The sequence below is a fragment of the Catharus ustulatus genome, chromosome 28, assembly GCF_009819885.2.
Source record: "Catharus ustulatus isolate bCatUst1 chromosome 28, bCatUst1.pri.v2, whole genome shotgun sequence".
NCBI lineage: Eukaryota > Metazoa > Chordata > Aves > Passeriformes > Turdidae > Catharus > Catharus ustulatus.
Genome location: NC_046248.1, coordinates 1,209,518 through 1,229,369, shown reverse-complemented (window position 1 = coordinate 1,229,369; position 19,852 = coordinate 1,209,518). Strand labels below are relative to the sequence as shown.

Genomic DNA, 19,852 nt, shown 5'->3' with positions numbered 1-19,852 from the left:
TGGAAAAGCATCTTTGCCTTGAGTGGTTATTACGGGGCTGAACGACAAATATCCGGGTTTGTTACCATCACTTTTAGCCCGGAGGGGTCGCTTGGGGAGGGGAAGGAATCGCTCACCATCAGCTGTTTGATGGTCGGGTGCTCCTCCGCCTCCCTGCCCGAGGCCGGCTCCTTGTGCACGATCTCCACGCGGATGTCGTTCTTGGCAGAAACCACCCCCTTGAGGTCTGGGGAGAGAGCACATGGACAAGGGGGTCAGTCCCAGGCTTCTGCAGGACCTGACTGAGGATTCCAGAAAAAATAAGCCCGGCTCAGCAAGCCCACTGGAAGAGCTGGAGGAGCAATATTTGCGTTGGTATGAGGAATGGACAGCTCGGATCCTACGGGAATTGCTTTTGGAGCTCCCGTGTTGCCTCTGCCACACTCACGGTGCTGTTACCAGGGACTGGAATCATTGTCCAGCCCACTGATCAGCTGGAAATATTGCTCTTGAAGGATGGACCAGCTCTGCCCAGGCACTGGGAATCTCTGAGAAAAGCCTCCCCCAGTCTGGGGTGCAGACAGCGCATGGAAAAGGCCAAGCAATGAGAACAGACGGTTTTATCATCTCCAAGCAGCCTGGAAACGACAATGAGAGAAGAGAGAAACATTCCTGGAGAGACTCCCTGCCTTCCCTGAAGGTGTCAGGCGTGCTTTGAACAAGTGATTTTAGCAGAATTAAACCACAACGTGGAGCAGCAGGAGCAGAGCGGCGGCGCAAAGCCGAGATGAAAAGCAGAGATGGAGGCAAATCTGAGCAGAGAGACCTCAGCAGCTTTGAAGCCGGCCACAAATCTGGCTCTCACCTCCCAGGATGGCTGTGCCAGCCCTCCCAGACCCAAAAGCTGCCTTGAACCGCTGCTTTGTCAGATCTACCTCCAGCTGGTGGATCCTGCCAAGCCAGGATTGCGGGGATCAGTCCAGGAAAGGCTGCACCCCCCGGGAGTTTTATCTCTAAACCAAACTGAGCAATGTAAGCAACACCAGCCCAAAGCTCTGTCCTTGAATTCATCTCTCCTGGCATCCCCTGTCCTCCACCCCCAAGCCTCAGGGCACAAGGCAAAGCCTTTCACTGGAAGTTACTACAGCTTATTTTTTTAATGTTGTCCTGCTGGGAGCACGTTCCTGGTGCTGGAGCCTCTGTCTTTAATCACAAGGAGAAGCTAATCAGTGTCTTGCAGCTCCTCTCCCAGGAGTGTTCCCCCTTAAATAACTCTGGGCCGTTAAGTCACTGAAGATATAACAACAGATGTGAAATAAATTTTTTTTTTTATTTTCCAGAGCCTCCAGGCTCGGCGTGTCTGCACCTGGTCCTTATTTTTTGCTGCATTTTCCCAAAACATGGTCAGGAATTGCCTTTCCCATTGCTGTTAGTTGTGGTCAGTGGCTGGGTCAGGAGATTCCTTCTCCAGAGTTTCTGCTGGGTCACTGCATCCCCTCGACACAGCTGTTCCCACAGCCTGCACCAGGTTGTTGTAAATGATGGCAGAATGCTCCAGCATTCCTTGGGAGAGGAATCCACAGTCATCCTGGCAGGAAATGAGTCCTCCTGATATCCAAGTGCTCTGTCAATCCCATCATTCCTGAGCTGATCTCTGTAATAACGCTGCACATCACACACCACTAACAGCGATGAAATTTCTGTCCTCACCTTCCAGCCTGGTGTTCCTGCCCTCCTGCCACCTGAGACAGTGGCCACAGCATTCAGCTGGCATCAGCACCTCAAAACTGGGGTAAAAGCCCATCCACCTGGCACATCCAAGTCCTTCCCTGCAGGGTTCTGCCCCCTGAGTGTCACTGGGGTCTGGTTCAGCTGCTGATGCTCCCAGTTCCCCCCAAACCCAAGGACAGGCTCTGTTTTGGCAGCTTCCAGCGGCTTTTGGAGCCAGCTAAAGGGGAACTGAGTGGCCTCATGCATGGATCTCAGGCTGGGGAATCCCACCTGCACTCTGGATTTGCTGCTGCCCCCAGCTGGGTCTGCCTCTTCCCTTCCCAAAAGGAGACCAGGACAGGAATCTTTGCTGATCTCTTGGGTGCTCTCTTACTTATTCTGATCCCAAAGTGAAGTGGCAAAGAAGCCTTGAGGGAGCCCAGGGACCCTTGCCTGGCCTGGGCATGCTGCTGACCTCTCCCCAGGGAATCCCACTGCCAGGGGAGCAGCAGAGCAGGGAAATGCCCAGACCCAGCAGTCTTTGGTGTATCAGAGACCTAAAAACCTTTTCTAAATGGGATAGGAAACACAATGGAGAAAAGGGATTTCAAACCCTGCCACCATGTCCCCAATGCCCTCTTTCCAGAGCCTATCTTCCCTCCCCAGGTGAGGAAAATACCTCTTCTTCCTGATTTACTAATGGGATAAATAGCTCAAGGTATTTGGCTGGGATCAAAGGGGACCTTGTCCCCTCCTGGCTTTCCCCTTGAAGAGCAGCCCATCTCTGCATGCCTGCAGCTGGTGAGGGTCTCCATCCTGGTGTTTTCATCATGTCTGGGATCTGTTGTCATGGCATTCCTGTGAAATTTTGTGTCCTGTAAAGAGCCCTGCACCATCTGGTCCCATCAAACGAGAGGGAACTAATGAACACACACTCTCTGTTTCTCTGAAGGATGCAGCACGGGGAGAAAACAGCCCATGGACATGGGAACATGGGAACATGGGAACATGGGAACGTGCCTTGCCCTGCTTCCTTCAGGTGCTTGCTGCTCCCTTGCTGCCAAATGACCCCCACGACATCAAACTGGCCTGGTCTTGGATCCTATTCATCAGCAATCCTCCCCAAAAAGCAAGAGAAGTGACTTCCCCTAGTTAATTTATTAATTCTTGCTAATGGAGGCTGTGAGAGTTCAAAAAAAAAGAGGATAAAACAGGGAGAGGCATCATTATCACGCTGAAAATTAAACACATCTCTGCAGTGGGGGGCCATGTGTCCTTACTGAATCCAGGAGCAGCCTGGTGTCTTTGATGGCTTTGTAAACCATCAAGGGGGGGAAAAATAAAAGCACAACAACTGGGTTTTCTGGCACACACGTGGAGAGTTTGGCATCCCAGAATCCGCACCACGCGTCTCGCGAGCCGGGAGCAGCGCCAAGGATCTCCTCCTCTCCCCAGAGGCTTGGAATGCTCCAGACAATCACACTCTTCTCCCTCCTGGTTTGGTGCCTTTTCATGGAGCCAACAATCCTCCGTTAATTTCTTGGTGTCTTTTTAATGAGGCCAGACAATGCCACACTTCTTCCCCCTCCTCCTCTTCTACCTGCGTCTCTAATGCCATTTTAACTTGAATTCCCACTGCAGCCAGACTCCAAAATGCATGAGTCCCATGAAAAACCCCTCTGCTGGCTCTCATTCCTGCCAGGAATATGCACGTCAGGAAAATTTGAATTAAAACAGAAGCAGAACTGTGAAGGGTTTTTAAGCGCTGATGTGGCACAGTGAGGATGCTTCTCCCTCTTGGACCCCGGGATTTCTCCAAGGGAGAGATTAAGAGGTGCCCTGCACACCTCCTGAGCTGCCTGTGCTGCTAACAGGGATCAGCATCACCCTGGCATGTTTTCCATTAACCCTTCCCTTTTCCCACAGGGCTGCTGTTCGCAGCAAACACTTGGCAGACCAACACGAGAGGCAAATTCAGCAAATCGTGTCAGTAAATCCAGGCCCTGATTTCTCCCTGATTCACCCTCTCCCCAGAGCTCTCCCCCAGCCCTCCCAAAGGGATGCAGGGTGCTGGGGGGTGACACTTACTCCTCTGGGAGCGGGCACAGCAGAAGGCGACGATGGTGGCCATCAGCACCAGGAACGCCACGCCGGCCCCCACGGCCACCCCGATGATCACCGCCATCGGCACCGACTCTGCAAGAGCAAGGAGAGGGAGCATGAAGTGGGATGAAGGTCCCAGAGGGGGCTTTTCCCCCAGGGACCCACCCCTGGCTACTGGCAAGAGGCTCAGTGATGAGCCCGGGAGGGTTTTGGGGCGTCCTTCCCTGCTCCCCCATTGGCACGGGACACTGCGCTTTGTACAACCCTGCTCGTTCTGTGCCTCAGTTTACCCTGGGAGGAGAGGAGGGGAGAGCCAGAGGAGCAGATTAGCAACTGCTCTTGTTAGTGCCCTGTGGGTTAATGAATGAGCTGCTCTGAAGGATGAAGTGCAAATTAAGACCATGTGTTAATATTATTAAGAAAGAGAAATGGCATCCGAGCAGGCTGATGGATGACTTAACCCAAGTCATCATTCACAGCCCCTGTCTATTTTATATCCCAGTTTCCTGCCTTCTCCCATGGCTTATCAACTGTCATCCTTCCCAAATTCCTGAGGGTCCTGCAAAGACTGGGACAGGAGGAGCACTTCAGGCTGGGATGTGTGGAAGGCAGAGCAGGGAATGCATCCTCATGTCCTTGTACCTACAAGAACTCTGTCACTAAGTTCCTGGTGGGGATTTTGGGCTGTGGCTCAGCCAGCAAAGCTGATTTATCTATGCAGGCCCTGGCAGCACCTTGTGAGGTGTGGGGAAGGCAGAATGGAAAATCATTTTTATGGTGAGAGGGTCAGGTTTGCAGCCCCAAAGCCTTGTTATCTCCCTGCTCTGTCTCCAGTTCCTCCAGGCACAGCTCTGACTTTACAATGAGTGTTGGGTTGGATTAAGGAGGGGCAGTGATGGGCAGCACTCACACTGTAGGATACAGCTGTGGGATACAGCTGTAGGATACAGCTGTGGGTACCACAAATTGCCTTCCTTGGCTGGGATGATAAAGCTGCATCCTGAAGATCCTCTCCCCTAATGCTGCAGGTATCTCTAGGTCCCCATTTCTTCTCTTTCTAAACACTCTGTACACCTTGTGAACCAAAAGAGGGATAACCCTGTCTGGGATGATCGGATAAGGTGGGTGAGTGTGTCCTCACAACTTGCCTGGACACCTCCTTGGAAGGTATTTTCTCCTTGGAGGGCTCACCTTGGAAATGGATGGGATGAATTTATGGAAAAATGTGTGGAGAGGATTGGCTCTCCTCAGAGGTCTGTGCAGATGGGGGACATGAATACTGCTGGAGCCAGCTGAGAAGCAAAGCCCAGGGATTATCCCTTGGCTGGGTGATACAGGAACCATTTCCCATTGCCCACTGGAGTGGAGCTGGGGTTGGGCATGATTTCATCCTGGAGCTGAGACCACAGATCCCACCTGTGCCTTTCATCCTTCCCAAGGGGAACACACCCCTCCTGCTGGGACTGGGGGCATCTGTCATTCCTCCAGCATCCACTGTGTAGTCAGTAAAAGGTGTCTTCCTTGTTTACCCTATCCCAGGTGGGACAGGGGAGCTCTAAAGCCACTTCATGGAACCCTTAAGCCATGGCTGTGGAGCTCCTGGGCTCTGAGCCCCCGTTTGGGAACTGTAGGTGATAAACATGTGGTGCTGATTGAGTTTGGGCTCTGCTCACACTTGATCAAAAAAGTACTGATGTTTCTCACATTGTGGCTTACTCATGGGCCCTTGATGTGTCACATGTCACTCAAGCTGGGCCACTGGTGACGTGACTCAAGTGGCACTGAATGAATCATCACCAAACCTCTGAGAGTGCCCAGGTGGTGAAAAGGCAAATCCCCTCATCCTCTGCTGCCTCGACGGGAGCTCAGGGAACAGGTGCTGCAGCTGGGTCCAGCTGTCTCAAGGAGCTCACCCTAAAATCAGCATCCTCCAACCCAGCAGCTGAGCCATGGCACGAAGAAACCAGGATTTTCTGAGGCAGTGCTCCTGCCAACAGTGGTAGCTCCTCATGGGATTTTTTTTGGTCTTCCCAAGGGAATATGGAGCAAGGGGCTGGAGAGACAGGAGCCTGGAGGCCCTGGGAGCTGGCTGGCTCTAGCTTTGGGGAATGGGATCTGCAGGGCAGAGCTCAGAGAGAAGCAGGTGGTGATGGTGATGGAGATGATGAAGAACCATGCAGGGAATGGGGTGGGGAAAATGTCCAGGGCTCTCCTGGGCTGGGATGAAGGTAACTGCAAAGGGGCAGTGGCAGATGGTGGGGATGGCAAGCTGTCCAGTAGGGATGGGTAAGCTGAGGAGGGGCAGACTGCTGGCTCCCCAGGAATCCTGCTCTGGGGCACAAGGAACCACAAGGGCAGCACATCCCACAGCATCTGCCCCAAAATCCATCCAAACCTGCTCTGGTGCCAATTGATGCTGGCCAGCACTGTCCCACAATGCTGAACCAATCCAATGTCTGCAAATGACCCTGAGAACATGTACTTCTCCCTCTGTTTTTGTCCCAAAATGGGACTTCCACAACATTTTAAACATGGCTGAGTAACAGCATCCCCCTCCCAGTGACTGGGGAGCTGGGGCACAGAAAGTGCTGGTTTCCAGAGTGGGTCAGTGGCACAGGGGGGACTGGAACACTCCTGCTTCCCAGTCCTGCCCCAGTCACTGCCCTGCAGCTTTTCCCTATGCCCCTTCCTGCCCTGCCTGCCCTATGGAAAACTGCTGGGCCAGGAGGAGTCCTCCAGGGCCCTCAGGTGTGGTAATGGCTGGGGACAATTCACATTCACCGTCAGCTCATGATTTCCATACCTGCTTGAATACCAGCTCCTGATTTCATTTCCGTACCTGTTTGAAAATAAAGCAAGTGTCCACAGCCTTGCACAGCCCACGCGCCCACCGCAGCCTTCCTGAGCCTCAGCCCTGTGCTCGTCCTGCTCCCCGTGAAGGGGATGGCCCCTGTCCCCTGGCCTGGGCAGGGCTGTCCCCTCTGTCCCTCTGTCCCAGACAAGGCTGTCCCTTCTGCCACCCTGGCCTGGGCAGGGCTGTCCCCTCTGTGCCACCCTGGCCTGGGCAGGGCTGTCCCCTTTGTCCCCCTGGCCTGGGCAGGGCTGTCCTTTGTGCTACCCTGGCCTGGTCAGGGCTGTCCCCTCTGTCCCCCTGGCCTGGGTAGGGCTGTCCCCTCTGTCCCCCTGACCCGCGCAGGGCTGTCCCTTCTGCCACCCTGGCTCAGACAAGGCTGTTCCCTGTGCTACCCTGCAGTGTCCCCCTGGCCGGGGCAGGGCTGTCCCTTCTGCCACCCTGGCCTGGGCAGGGGTGTCCCCTCTGTCCCCCTGGCCTGGGCAGGGCTGTCCCCTCTGTCTCCCTGTGGTGTCCCCATGGCCTGGGCAGGGCTGTCCCCTGTCCTGGCCTGGCAGGGGCCCTGGATGTGAGCTCAGCTGCCTGGCCACCCTCCGCTGGGACCCAGGCTCGCCGCCGAGTGCTCCCGCTGACTGGCAGACGACCTGGAAAAACCACTGGCTCTGTTTGCATTGGAAGAAGCCCAAGGCTAATTTTAAGGGGTTCATTTAGCTCTGATTTAATCTGGACGCCAGCCTTGCCTATAAATCACGGCTTAATGAGAACAATCCACCTGCCTGCCCTGGCATTTAATAAAATAGAGGAGAACTGGAGTTCCTCCAGGAGCTAAGCATTCCTCACACGAGCCATCTCCCTCCGCTGCTGTGGAGAGCCCCGAGAGTGGAACTTCCCTGCCCATCCCCTGGGAATTGCTGGGTGGGTGAGCCCAGCCCTGTGGCCACCAGTCCAAACACCTTCCTCCTGCTCACTGCCATCACCGTGGAGCAGAGGGGTCTGCTGGGAGCAGCCACTCCTGCTTCTCCAAAGCTATAAATGATCCTCCAGCCTGGGGCAGTGACATCACCTGGGACTGTGAGTAAGGGGTGCAGGATCAGCCCTTGCCCTGCTTTAGCAGGACAGGTAAAATCAGGAATACCTCATCAAGCAGAGACTTCACAGGGCTTGTCCCTGCTCCTGCCCCTTTACCAAGATCAGATGCAATCCTACAGCTAGCACAGCTGGAGTCTTGTCACCGTGCTTCCCAATTTCCTCTTTGGCATCCCAAGGGCACCTCCTGCCTCTCACAGCATCTCCCCTCTCTCACAGCCCAGCCAGGTGCTAATTCCCACTGCCCAGCAGCCCCCAGCAGCTCCGGGGCAGTGCCCACCTTGCTCCTTGAGCCGGATGATCTCGGTGTCGGAGCCGAAGCTGTTCCAGGCGGTGCAGTTGTAGATGGTTTGGAAATCAGCCCGGACGATGTTGCTGATGGTCAGAGTGGAGATCACCCCCTCGTCTGTGCTCACCGTCTCCACCGTGTAGCGCCCGGAGGTCCCAGATTCCAGCACGTTCTCCTTCCAGGACCAAGCCTGTAGAGAGAGAGGGGTGAGCCTGGGGCACCCTGAGGTGCTGCAGACCCGCCGTGCCCCAGGGTGATACTCACGATGCGGTCTGGCGGAGGAGTGCTGCGGATGAAACACTTGATCTGCCCCTTCTGGCCGTGCAGGGCGTGCTGGGTCTGCGTGCTGGAGATGATGGGGGGCCCTGTGGAGACAGGAGAGGCTGCTGGCACCCCATGGGATTGGGGGGGATGGGGTGTTAGGGCAGCCCCAGATGAATATTGGGGTCCAGCTCTGAAGGGCAGGGATGGAGAAACAGCCCCGTCACCTCCTGTGATGGAGAACATTGAGTGGAGGCTTTGGGCTCTGCTGGGTTTTTGTAAAGTCCCCACAAAGCACCAGGGTTCCTGATGTCTGTACCCCCATCCCTGTTGGAAAGGATCCTGCTCCCATCTCCTTGGTGACCTGGCTCTGAGAAGGGCTGCTTTCTGCAGAAGCAAAGCAGGATCCCACCCCACCTGCTGTTGCCCTTCTGTGCTCTCCCAGATTCATTAAGCAACCAGGGCATTAAGGAAGATGGGGTGGAGAAGTTTTTGCTGGAAAACCTTGACACCCATCAGCTGGGCTCTTCTGTGCCATGTGGATGATGAAGGGAGCCCAGGAGAAAGGGGAGGAAAGGCTCTCCCTGAGCCAAACACCAGCTGAACCAGCCTGGGCTGGGCAATGCCCTTGTGAACATCTGGTGGTTGGGAGAAAGGGGTGGCAGAGGAGAGCATGGCTTGGTGAGATCTGCACTGTTCCAACAGCCCTGATCACCCCAGGGGAGCAGCACAAGAGCTGGGATCCTAATTGATGTTTATTAACCTCCTTAATTAAAGTAGATTTGCATTTCCATGAGTGGCTTGCTGCTGGCAGAAAAGATAAGAGCAACAACTGGGCTGCAGGGCAGGGAGAGAGGGGTGGCAGGGGCCGTCAAACTCCCCTGCTCCAGCTCTGGAACTTTGGGTGTTCACTTGGGGTTATTGTGCATGGTTTGGAGTTTGTCACTGGGTTTATCAGTAATACAGCCTTCTGAATTTTTTCCCATTTTCCCCACCTCCCTGCCCTGTTCCTTCAAAAAAGTCACAGGGATTTGGGATAAGGTGGGAAGAAAGATTTGCCTGGGTATTCCTGTTTGATTCTTATCCAAATCATCCATTTATAAATTTCAAGAATGCACAAAAATGTCCCAAAATGCTAAATCCTTCACTCTTGGGCTTTTGGAACTGTCCCAGTAATGCCTTCCTGCACCAAACCTGCACACTCCCCACATTTCCCACTGAGGCACAGCCCTGTCCCTGCTTCCTTACACTGTTCCAAGGGGAGATGGATGGAAAACAAGCTCATTGAAGCACAATTCACTGACCAGTGACCACGGTTCTGGCAGCTCAGGAAATTACTACTGGAAGGGAGCCGCCATCAACATCAGGAATAGCAGGAGCTGGGCGTGAAGGTCAGGACTTGTTTTGCTGTAATGGGCATAGCAGTACTGCAGTGGAAAATGTTGTGCCCTTTTTGATCGAAGAAGGCAAAAAAAGAAAAAAAAGACATTTTGTTGTGTTTTTCTCTCTAAATGCTCGAGATGTTGTTCTAGGCACGATCCCAAGGTGTGAGTTCTCATTTATCCATTGCTGAAAGCCCAGCTCTCTGGAGGGGCTCAGTGGAGGTCACTGTGCTTTGCCTGAGGAGCCTCCCATGGGCATTGATGCTCCTGCCCACCTGATGATTCCAAAGCCAGCAGAGGCAAGAGCAGTGATGGGATCTGCAGGCCAGGCCTAAACAGTAATAAAAAGAACCATCTCCTTTCCATTTTGATGGTTGTGTGTTACTTATAAATTCTGGAAGTGCTCCAAGACTGGGTGACGCTGGAGAAAAATGGCTTAATAATCATTAAAAGGATCATTTTCCCCAAGGCGAGTGGATTTTAAATGGCACAAATGCCAATGGCTTTGGCTTTTATTATTGCTTCAGGAGTTCAGAGTCGAAGGCTTATCATCATGATAATAGTGGATGACTAAAGACTATTTGTGAGATGAACATGCCCAGAAATAATAGCATGAAGTTGCAGCCTCTTCGCATTCAGGGCCGGTGTTTGATTCTCCACCAGGCTCTGGCTCCTTATGAAAGCTGCCAATCTCCAGCTTGGCATTCAGCTCTGAGTGTGAGACAGCCCACAGGCAGGGAAAAGGCTCTAAGCAATGTTGCTATGGATATAAATGATGGAGCTATTGGTGGAGGTTATTTTTAGCACCTCAGTGCCAATTTATTTGTGCGGTCCTGGCGGCTCACACAAAAGAGAAGTCTGAGGTGGGAGCCTTCAGGAATGAAAGGAAAGGATGGCCTTGGCTTCTCCAGTCTGCTCGAGTCCATCTGAACCTCTCTCCCAAGCACTCAAAATGATTTGGCAGGAGAGTTTTGTTTAACTCCTTGCTTCCCTCAGAAGTCCTGGGCTGGCTGGTTCTGCCTGGTATTGCAAAGGAACATCACAGAATGATTTGGGTTGGAAAAGACTTTAAAACCTATCTCATTCCAGATCCCCTACCACGGGCAGAGACACCTCCCACCAGACCAGGTTGTTCCAACCTGGCCTTGAGCACTTCCTGACCCGTGATGTGCTCCTGACTGAGCAGGGTGGGTGGTCCCTGCCCTGCTCCCAGCTCTCAGGCACGCCTCACTTCTTTGTTGGGATGAATCCCAGGTGAATGACATCCTGAATTAGTCACCTGGAGCTGTCCAGCCTTTCCAACAAACTTCTCTTGCAGAACAGGGTGGGCAGAGGTGGTGGTCCCTGCTCAGCAGCCCCTGCCAAGCCTGGAGGGTGCAGTGACAGATGGGACTGCTGGTGATCTGCCTGTGAAGGTGACCTTGGGGGGCTCCTGTGGGGTGGGAGCTGTGACCAGGCTGGGTGCAGTCACGAGCATTGAGAGGTTTTGGCTGTAGATCCAGCTGCTGCTGATTTATGATGGCACCAAGTTCCTCCCTTCCCTCGAGCCTCTGCTGCTCTGGTCCTGCCAAATGCTTTGCATAATCCTCCTTCCCACTCACCAGACTCTGAATCCTATCTGCTTCCTTGCAGGCTGGTGGCCTTGGCTCTGGCACGGGACTGGGCTGCTCTGCAACCACAGCCCTGTCTGGGGAGGCTGGGTGGGAAGGGCAGGAGGATGCACTCCCACCTCCACATCATCCTGCTGTGATTTTGGACAGCTTTGGGAGTGGATGGGCTGGTGGGACCAGAGGCTCAGAGTGGGCTGGGTGATCCCTCAGTTGGGATCTCTGTACTCAGTGGGAAGGATCAGCCCCCCCACATGCCCTGATCAGGGGCAGTGCAGCCAGCCCACAACACAACTTCTCAGTGCCTGATTTTTCTGTGACTGTCACATCTGGTGATACCAAGACAATTGTATCACCCTCTGGATTTAAAATCACTTCAAAAGATGAGGCATTCAACTTCCCCCTTGAATTCCATGAGAACAGGCTTCCAGCAGAATTCATTAGCTGGATTTGACACACTGTGCCGTGCTGCGTGACTGCAACGCTGCTCCGCTGCAGGACAGGCTGCCAAGCCCCAGCTCCTGGTGCATGTTGGATGTGGGGATGCTGCTCAGGGGCTGGGTTCTCCTCACTTGGAGGGCCACAAGACCATCCTGACCCAGAGGTGTGGTCCAACACCTGCAGTGACACATCCCAAAGCTGTCACCTTCAGGTGCACCAAGCCCCTGGCAGCACATCCCATGGGATGGGACGTGTAGGCAGTCAGTTCCTGGGAGGCTGAGCAGTGAACCCCATGCATGGATTTCATTTGCTCCCCATCAGTTTCCTCAGGCATAAGCTGGGGATTTAAAAAAAAAAAAAAAATTAAGAAAAAGAAGTTGCTGGAGAGCAACTTTTCCAGTCAGTGCTGCACGCTCCAAATGCTCCGAGCCTGTGGGGAGCTCTGCTCTGCTCTCAGGACATCCCTGTGCCTCCTAGGTGTCAGAGGAGGAGCATGTTCTTTGTGCTAATTTGTTGCTTTGTTTTCCATGAGCTCATTTAATTGTAATTAAAACCCAGCAGCTGCTGGGGAAGGAGACTGAAGGCGCCGAGGAGCCGAGTCCAAGTCGAGGGAGTTTTGGTTTTCAGTCCCTGCTGTGTTGCCCTTGGCTTTCTTTTCTAGGATTATAGAAATGTGGAATAGTTTGGGTGGGTGACATTTAAGGGTCATGCAGGGACAGGAACATCTTCAGCAAGATCAGGTTGCTCAGAGCCCTGTCCAGCCTGTCCTTGAATGTTTCTAGGGAACTGGGGCATCTGCCATCTCCATTATGTGTTTGAAATCAGAGCTTGCCTGAGCTGCCTCCTGCTTATGTTCTTCTCTTGTGACAGTGGGTGGGGAGTGAAACCTGCCAGTTTGTCATGCAGGTGAGAGACAATGCAAAATTCTTCCTCTGCTTACACCACTTGCAGCCCACCTGGCTCTTTCCCTGCCGTATTTATGCTGAAATTTGTTACCAGCTGCTGTGAGGTCCTGGCCAGGGCATCATTAAACTCCAGAGCTCTGGGTGTGAGTCCAGGGCACATCCTGACACTGCTGGGTGAGCCCCAAGCAGCCATGGAGGTATCCTGACAGGAATCCTGACAGAAATGCTGACAGGAATCCTGGCAGGAATGTTCTCAAGTATCCTCACAGGAATCCTCACAGGTAATCTCACGTGGGTTGGAGAGAGTGATTAGGCTGCTGGTCTTGGATCCAGACTCAATTCCCAGCTCTCCAGGTGTACATCAGAGACAACAGCACTCTCCGACCTTGTGAGAGTTTTGCAAGATTAATCTATTAAAGATTTAAAGCTGCCAGCTCCCAACCACTCAATAAACCCCTGTTGATAATAAGGAACTGTGCAGGGCTGAATAAATGTTGATTTTTTTTTTTGTTTTAACTTGTGCATTTCCAGGCAAAATAATGCAAAATCCACTTTACTCCAATTACCTGAATCCCTGACTCAACTGGAGGTGGGATTTGCTCCAAAAGGAAGTGTTTGAGGGAATAATTTGGGAACAGGTGTCAGAGCTACAGGATCAAGGCAGGAAGGAGGTGGTGGTAGGGAAACAAGAGGGAATGAATAGTGGAAGGGAAGCAGGAGGGAATAAATGGTGGAAGGGAAGCAGGAGGGAATCAATGGCAGAAGGGAAGCAGAAGGGAATGGTGGAAAGGAAGCAGGAGGGAGTCAATGGGAGAAGGGAAGCAGGAGGAGATGGATGCAGAAGGGAAGCAGGAGGGGATGGATGGTAGAAGGGAAGCAGGAGGGATGGATGCAGAAGGGAAGCAGGAGGGGATGGATGCAGAAGGGAAGCAGAAGGGGATGGATGCAGAAGGGAAGCAGAAGGGATGGAAGCAGAAGGGATGGATGCAGAAGGGAAGCAGGAGGGAAGCAGGAGGGATGGTGCAGAAGGGAAGCAGGAGGTACCGTTGACGGTGAGCGTCACCTCCCGCTCCCCCGCGCCCACCCGCGGCACCACGGCCCTGCACACGTATTTCCCGGCGTCTTCCTGGCGGACTGACTTCAGGATCAGCTTGTTCTCATTGCTCAGGACCTGAAAGAGAGGAGGGAGGCTTTCAGGTGGGCCATGAGAAATTACAGACAAAACAAATGATGTGAGTTACAAGAGCTGTGTCACAGCTCCTTGAGCATCCTTGGGAAAGCCAAGTGGATGAGCCCAAAGTCTGGCATTGCATGGAAATATCACTTACTGCTGTTGAAACACCACAGGTTTTTTGGGGTGGAATTAGAAATCCTGCTCCTATTTATTTGAATTTTTACAAACTCCAGTTTTGCAAGAAGTTTAAGATACAAGAGAAAAATTTTGGTGGCTGCAGTGGCACAGGCAGAAAAACCTCAGAGAGAACCATACTCCACACTTGCACCTCCACATCCACAGGCACAGGGGAGGCTCCTGGGGCTTACTCAGGGATCTGAAGCCCAGAAGTGGTGTCAGAGGTAGCAGACATCTTGAATGTGGTCTAGATACCCAGGGAAATCTCAGCTGGCTTTGGGCAGCCTCCCTGCTATGGACTGGCTGTCAGCCCTGCTGCTCCCCTGCCTCACTGTGCAACGAGCAGCTTTATTAAACCTGAGGGATCTGGCTGAGGCTGTCAGCAGAATCTTAGCATTGCTGGATTTGAAAAAATCATGGCAGATTTCAAACAGAGAGTGGTTTCTGGAGGCATGTCTGGGAGCAAACTCCTCCAGCTGCCCTTGGCTTTCTTTCCCAGGGCTCTGCAGGTCACAGCCCATCATCTCTCCTCCTCCTCAGCTGGGTGAGCCTCTGGCTCTGCTGGTTGCTGCCCCTCACAGCTCCAGGAATTAGTGCTGATGCAGTGGTGGAATGTGGATCAAGGTGGGGGTATCAGTACCTGGCACAGGCACAGAGGGTCAGATCCCTTTTAAACTCACTGTGTTAGCATCGATTGCAGAGTTAGCCATGAAAATGCCTGTATTTGCTTGGCCTCAACCTCTCTTTGGTCTCTGACTTGCTTCCTTTTTGTTGAAAAAGGAAAAAAGAAGGCAGTCTTGAGGGACTTCAACTGGCTCTGAAAATAGAGGGGCTGGGGAAGAATCAGCTGTGATCCCAGATCCCACTGGGATGGCTGGGTGCTGATAGCTTCACAGCAGCATCCTCTGCCAGCCTCCCTCTGGAAGGTGGAAGTGGCTCTGGTGACCAGCACAGCCATCTCTGCTGGGTTACATCGGCTGGAGGGTCTGTCCTGAGATCACAGTCATGGAATTGTTTGGCTTGGAAGGGACCTTGAACACCTCGAACACTTCTCATTCCAATCCCCTGCCATGACCAGGGATGCTTTCCCCCATCCCAGGTTGCTCCAAGCCCCATCCAACCTGGCCTTGGATACTTCCAGGGATGGGGCAGCCACAGCTGCTCTGGGCACCCTGTGCCAGGGAACAATTCCTTCCCAATATCCCATCCATCCCTGCCCTCTGGCAGTGGGAGCCATTCCCTGTGTCCTGTCCCTCCATCCCTTGTCCCCAGTCCCTCTCCAGCTCTCCTGGAGCCCCTAGAAGGGGCTCTGAGTGTCTCTGGAGCCTTCTGTTCTCCAGGTGAGCACCCCCAGCTCTCCCAGCCTGGCTCCAGGGCAGAGGGACTCCAGCCCTGGAACATCTCCTGGCCTCCTCAGGATTCACTCCAGCAGCTCCATGGCCTTTTGTAGCTGGGGGCCCCAGAGCTGGACACAGCACTGCAGATGGGGTCTCATGAAGGCACAGTGGAAGGGCAGAATCATCTCCTTCATTCTGCTCCAAGAAGTTCCAACATGATGGAACTCAGCTGGAGGGAGGCAGATAAAAAGGGAGAAGGTGGCTGTGCCCGGGCACTGCTGGGTAGCAAAGGCAAGCCCTGATGGAGGGCTGGGGCTGGAGGGTGAGGCAGCCCTTGTTCCCAGCTCCTGCAGCCACCTCGAGACAGTGGAACAACTGTGTGTGTGTGTGTGTGTGTGTGTGTGTGTGTGTGTGTGTGAGCCTACAGTGACAACCCAAACAGCCACAGCAGCTGGGATGGGAAACCACCCAGGAATTACTGACCCACTGGGATTCCTTTGGGATTCAAGCCATCAGCCCTCCCAAGTCTATAATTTCTTCCCAGGAGATGGCCTTCACCAAGGTCATTATGGTTTGGAAATAACACCCCAGCAGTCAATGGCTCAGTGTCCCCAGAGGAGAGGACTCAGCCTCTCCATGGGGCTCCAGCTCTTCAACCACAGCCTTGAGCTGGAACAGCAGCATTCCCTCATCCACAGACATGCCCAGGTGATGCTTTTCAAACCCAGACCTGTGTGTGCTTCTGAATGAGTTTTGCATCTCAGCCCTTCTTCAGCTTTTTCCTGTGGCTTTGCTCAGCCCTCCTGTCTGTAAAGAGGGATCAGAGCATCTCCTGCCTCCAGGGCTGACTGAGCTGTGATTAGGATTAGCAAAGCTCCTTCAGATTTTCAGTACAAAAGAGATGTGGAGAAATCTGCTGGGACAGATCCAAGCTCCTCCCTGGAGCAGGCTCCAGTTGACAGCAGGGAGTTCTGGGGTGAACATGTAGGAATGTGAGATTCCAGGCCTGGGGGGCAGAAAGGACCATCCCAGGAAGGTCCATGCCATGAAGGTCTGTCCCAGAAAGGACCATCCCTGGAAGAACCATCCCTGGAAGAACCATCCCAGAAGGAACCACGTGCAGGTGAATTGCAGAACTGCTCCCCATCAGTGAGGTGCTCTGGTTCAATCCTTCTGTCCATCATCATGGAAATAAATTCCCCCACTCTCAGGACCTCTTTGCATTTGGAGGAGCCAGCATTCATCCAGCCAGGAGCTCCCAGACTGTGGATGATACAATTCCTCCAAAGCCATCTTCCCCTGGAACTTAGTATAATAGATAAGGTCTCCTATATACCAAGGCTGAGCCAAATTCCTTAAGAATTTGGTCACTCTCTAACCTTGGAAGATAATTGGTTAGAAATTAGTTTGTGTAATTGGTCAGTTCACCTTTAGAACTTTTGACTTAGCTTGGATGCTGTTCTTTGTATAAACTTTTTATTGGCTGTAGTTTCAATCCTCCTTGAACCTATAAATGTGACTGTCTCCCCTTTGTTTCTGAGAGGAAGCTGCTTGACCACCCTTGGCATGAAATAAAGATTCTTGTGGAACACAAGTGAGGCCTCAGGTCTTTCTCTTCTGGCTAATGTAAGCTCCTGAGAGATGGCTGATCGATATCAGCACTCTCAGGTCCTGGTAAAACAACTACCAGAGACAAAATAAAGCTTACACAGACCACAGGGATTTTGCTCCATGGAAGCATCCTGCATCCCCCCATGCCCTGGATGTGCCCCCAGCTGTCCTTACCACGCCCGAGCCTCGCTTCATCCAGACGATGGTGAGAGAGGGGTTCCCAGTCCAGGCACAGTTGAACACAGCGTCCGAGCCCAGGTCAACCAGCAGGGACTGTGGTTCTGTTGCCATCCTGGGCCCAACTGTCAGAGGAAACTGGAGTTACTGCCAGTGATGGGCTCTGCCAGCCACAAACCCTCAAAACAAACAGGTCACAGGGAGATCTTGATGGGCCCCAAATAAAGAAAAGCCTCAGGCAGGTGCCTGCTGCAACTCCAGAGGGACCAGCTCCCCAGTGACCACCCCAGGAGCTCACAAGGAAATCACAGGTCCAACCACCAGAGCATTTACAAAGTGTGAGCTGCAGGAGAGCCCAGCAAGTCCTGCCACCCTGGGAAAGTCAGGTTGAGCTGTGTCTGCTTCCTGCTGATTTCCAGCAGCTCTGCTGAGCCTGGAAGCCAAACTCAAGCCAGCACCTACTCACAGCAGACACCCACAGACTCAAGCCAGTAGGTACAGTAATTTCACGATTATAAGCCGCACGTTACAATACAGAGTGTGATAAAAGAGATCTATTCTATCACCATCTGTTGAGGGTGGGGACAGTGATCCTGATCTCTGTGACAGATATTCTGCTAATGGGCCATCCATTGAAACCAGGCAGGGCATTGTTCTTTATCTTTTCACAACCCATCCTTCCTCCAGCCAGTCATTTTCTGCTCATGGCCATTGAGTCCCACTGTGGGACTGATAAAATTACTGCATCCCATTGGGAGTTGCTCCAGCCAGGGGGAAGAGCCCAACATTTCTTACCAAGATAAAAACAGAGGTTTTGGGACACCAAGGGAGCCCCTTTCTCCACTGGACTCCAGAGGAAAACCGGATTTCTCCACATCACCACTGGAGCTCCAGAGGGAAACTGCACCTTGTACAGGAGCACTGCTCCAACTGAGCCACATCTGTCACTGCAGGAGGATGCAGCCACCATGGAATGGGACTGCTGCCAACACCCTGCCTGACGGGTGTCAGGTTGTACTCTGACTGTGTCAGGGTTTGGGGTTTGTTCTTTGTAGTGCTGTATTTCTATTTTAATTTCCCTAGTAAAGAACTGTTATTCCTAATTCCCATATCTTTGCCTGAAAGCCCCTTGATTTCAAAATTATAATAATTTGGAGGGAGGGGGTTTACATTCTCCATTTCAAAGAGAAGCTCCTGCCTTTCTCAGCAGACACCTGTCCTCCAAACTAAAACAGCAACTTTTTGTTCTTTGTCCATATATAAGCCCCACCTGATTATAAGCCGCACTTTGGGTTTGGACCAAAATTTTAGTCAAAATGGTGCGGCTTATAATCGTGAAATTACTGTACTCACAGTAGACACCCACAGACTCAAGCCAGCAGCTACTCACAGTAGACATCCACAGTCCTGCTGATGTTTGTGCTGCCCAGAGCATTGGTGACCTCGCAGGAGACGGGCTCGAAGAAGAACGTGTGGTCCACGATGGTTTCATAGAAGTCACCGGAGGCTTCCTTTATAACCTGCCCTTTTTTTGCCCACCTGTTGAAGAAAACAGAACATTGTCATGGTGCTGTTTTGTGTCTCTTGCCATCTCCATGTGTAGGTGTCAGTGCTGGGGGCAGCACGCCCAGAGTGCCCCTGACTTCAGAAGGGACAGGAACTTGTTCTCAGCATTGTCCCCTTCCTGGGGATTTAGGGAAGGTTTTGGAGAGGAGCCATCAGAGAGATGTGTACGTGTATCCCTACAGAAACCTTTCCAACAGAAACCAAAATTCTGTTTACTTTCAACTAAAAAAACATACCTTACACCTAAAACCAACTACCCCAAAAATAAAAACACAACCCCACCATCTACCATAAACTAATCCAAACTACAGTAAAAAATTATAAAACTCCAAAACATTTACAATACATCAATAATATCATTATATAAAAACCACAGCAACAAAAATATTTAAATCATCCAAATTTTCCTAAAAACTAGTTTTACCATAAAAAAACGACCAAACAACCAAAATAAAAAAACCTACCCAAAAAAAATTCAATTCCTAAAAATAAAATAACAAAACAAACAACATCATATTCCCACTAATATAATCAACAAAATCACCACAATATCTTCACCGACCAACCAAAAAACCCCCACAAACTTTCCTAAATACCACAAACTTTAAAAATACAACCAAATGATAAACCTTCTCTACCTAATCACACACAGTGGTGGGGGGAAGCACACCCAGAGTTCCCCTGAATTCAGAAGGGACAGGAACTTGTTCTCAGCATCATCCCCTTCCCTGGGGATTTAAGGATTGTACCCCTATAGAAACCTTTCAAACAGAACCAAAATTCTATGACCTCGTTTCACTGGGAATACACATCATTCTTTAGGATTGGGAAGGACCTCAGGGATGGGAGGAATGGAACGTGGAGGGTCTCTGCTTGATGGGGAATGACAGTCCCTGAATGCTTGCCAACAACACTGTTGGTCCTTCCACATCAAAACCACCAAAAACATTTTCTGCTGCTCGCCACTTTGGCCCTTTTCTTCCTTTTTTATTTTTTCCCCAGTCAAAGAGAACTTTATCCCTTTAAGGCAGCTGAAATAACATTTCCTGAAAAGCCAAGCTGGCATTTGCAACACTGCAACTTGCAAATTGTCTTGGAGAACAAGCTGTCAACTCAGCACTTGAATTAAGCCCTGTTTGCCAAACAATGAGCAAATGTGACCTAATGGGGCACCATCTGGCAACCTGCCACTCGGG

The 19,852-nt window shown here is 52.0% G+C and overlaps 1 protein-coding gene across 3 annotated transcripts in view; it reads right to left on the bottom strand.

Annotated features, from left to right (window-relative positions):
* KIRREL3 (kirre like nephrin family adhesion molecule 3) overlaps positions 1-19,852 on the bottom strand; it is a 359,049-nt gene that overhangs the window by 7,460 nt on the left and 331,737 nt on the right. For 2 of the 3 annotated variants that reach the window (XM_033081525.1, XM_033081527.1), the window contains 8 exons: positions 18,481-18,629; positions 17,088-17,215; positions 13,659-13,785; positions 8,283-8,383; positions 8,010-8,208; positions 6,596-6,631; positions 3,778-3,885; positions 117-226 (listed from right to left, as the gene is read on the bottom strand). In XM_033081525.1, the coding sequence (XP_032937416.1) occupies positions 117-226; positions 3,778-3,885; positions 6,596-6,631; positions 8,010-8,208; positions 8,283-8,383; positions 13,659-13,785; positions 17,088-17,215; positions 18,481-18,629 (958 nt within the window). The remainder of the gene's footprint in view (positions 1-116; positions 227-3,777; positions 3,886-6,595; positions 6,632-8,009; positions 8,209-8,282; positions 8,384-13,658; positions 13,786-17,087; positions 17,216-18,480; positions 18,630-19,852) is intronic. The other variant, XM_033081526.1, reaches the window with a different exon arrangement.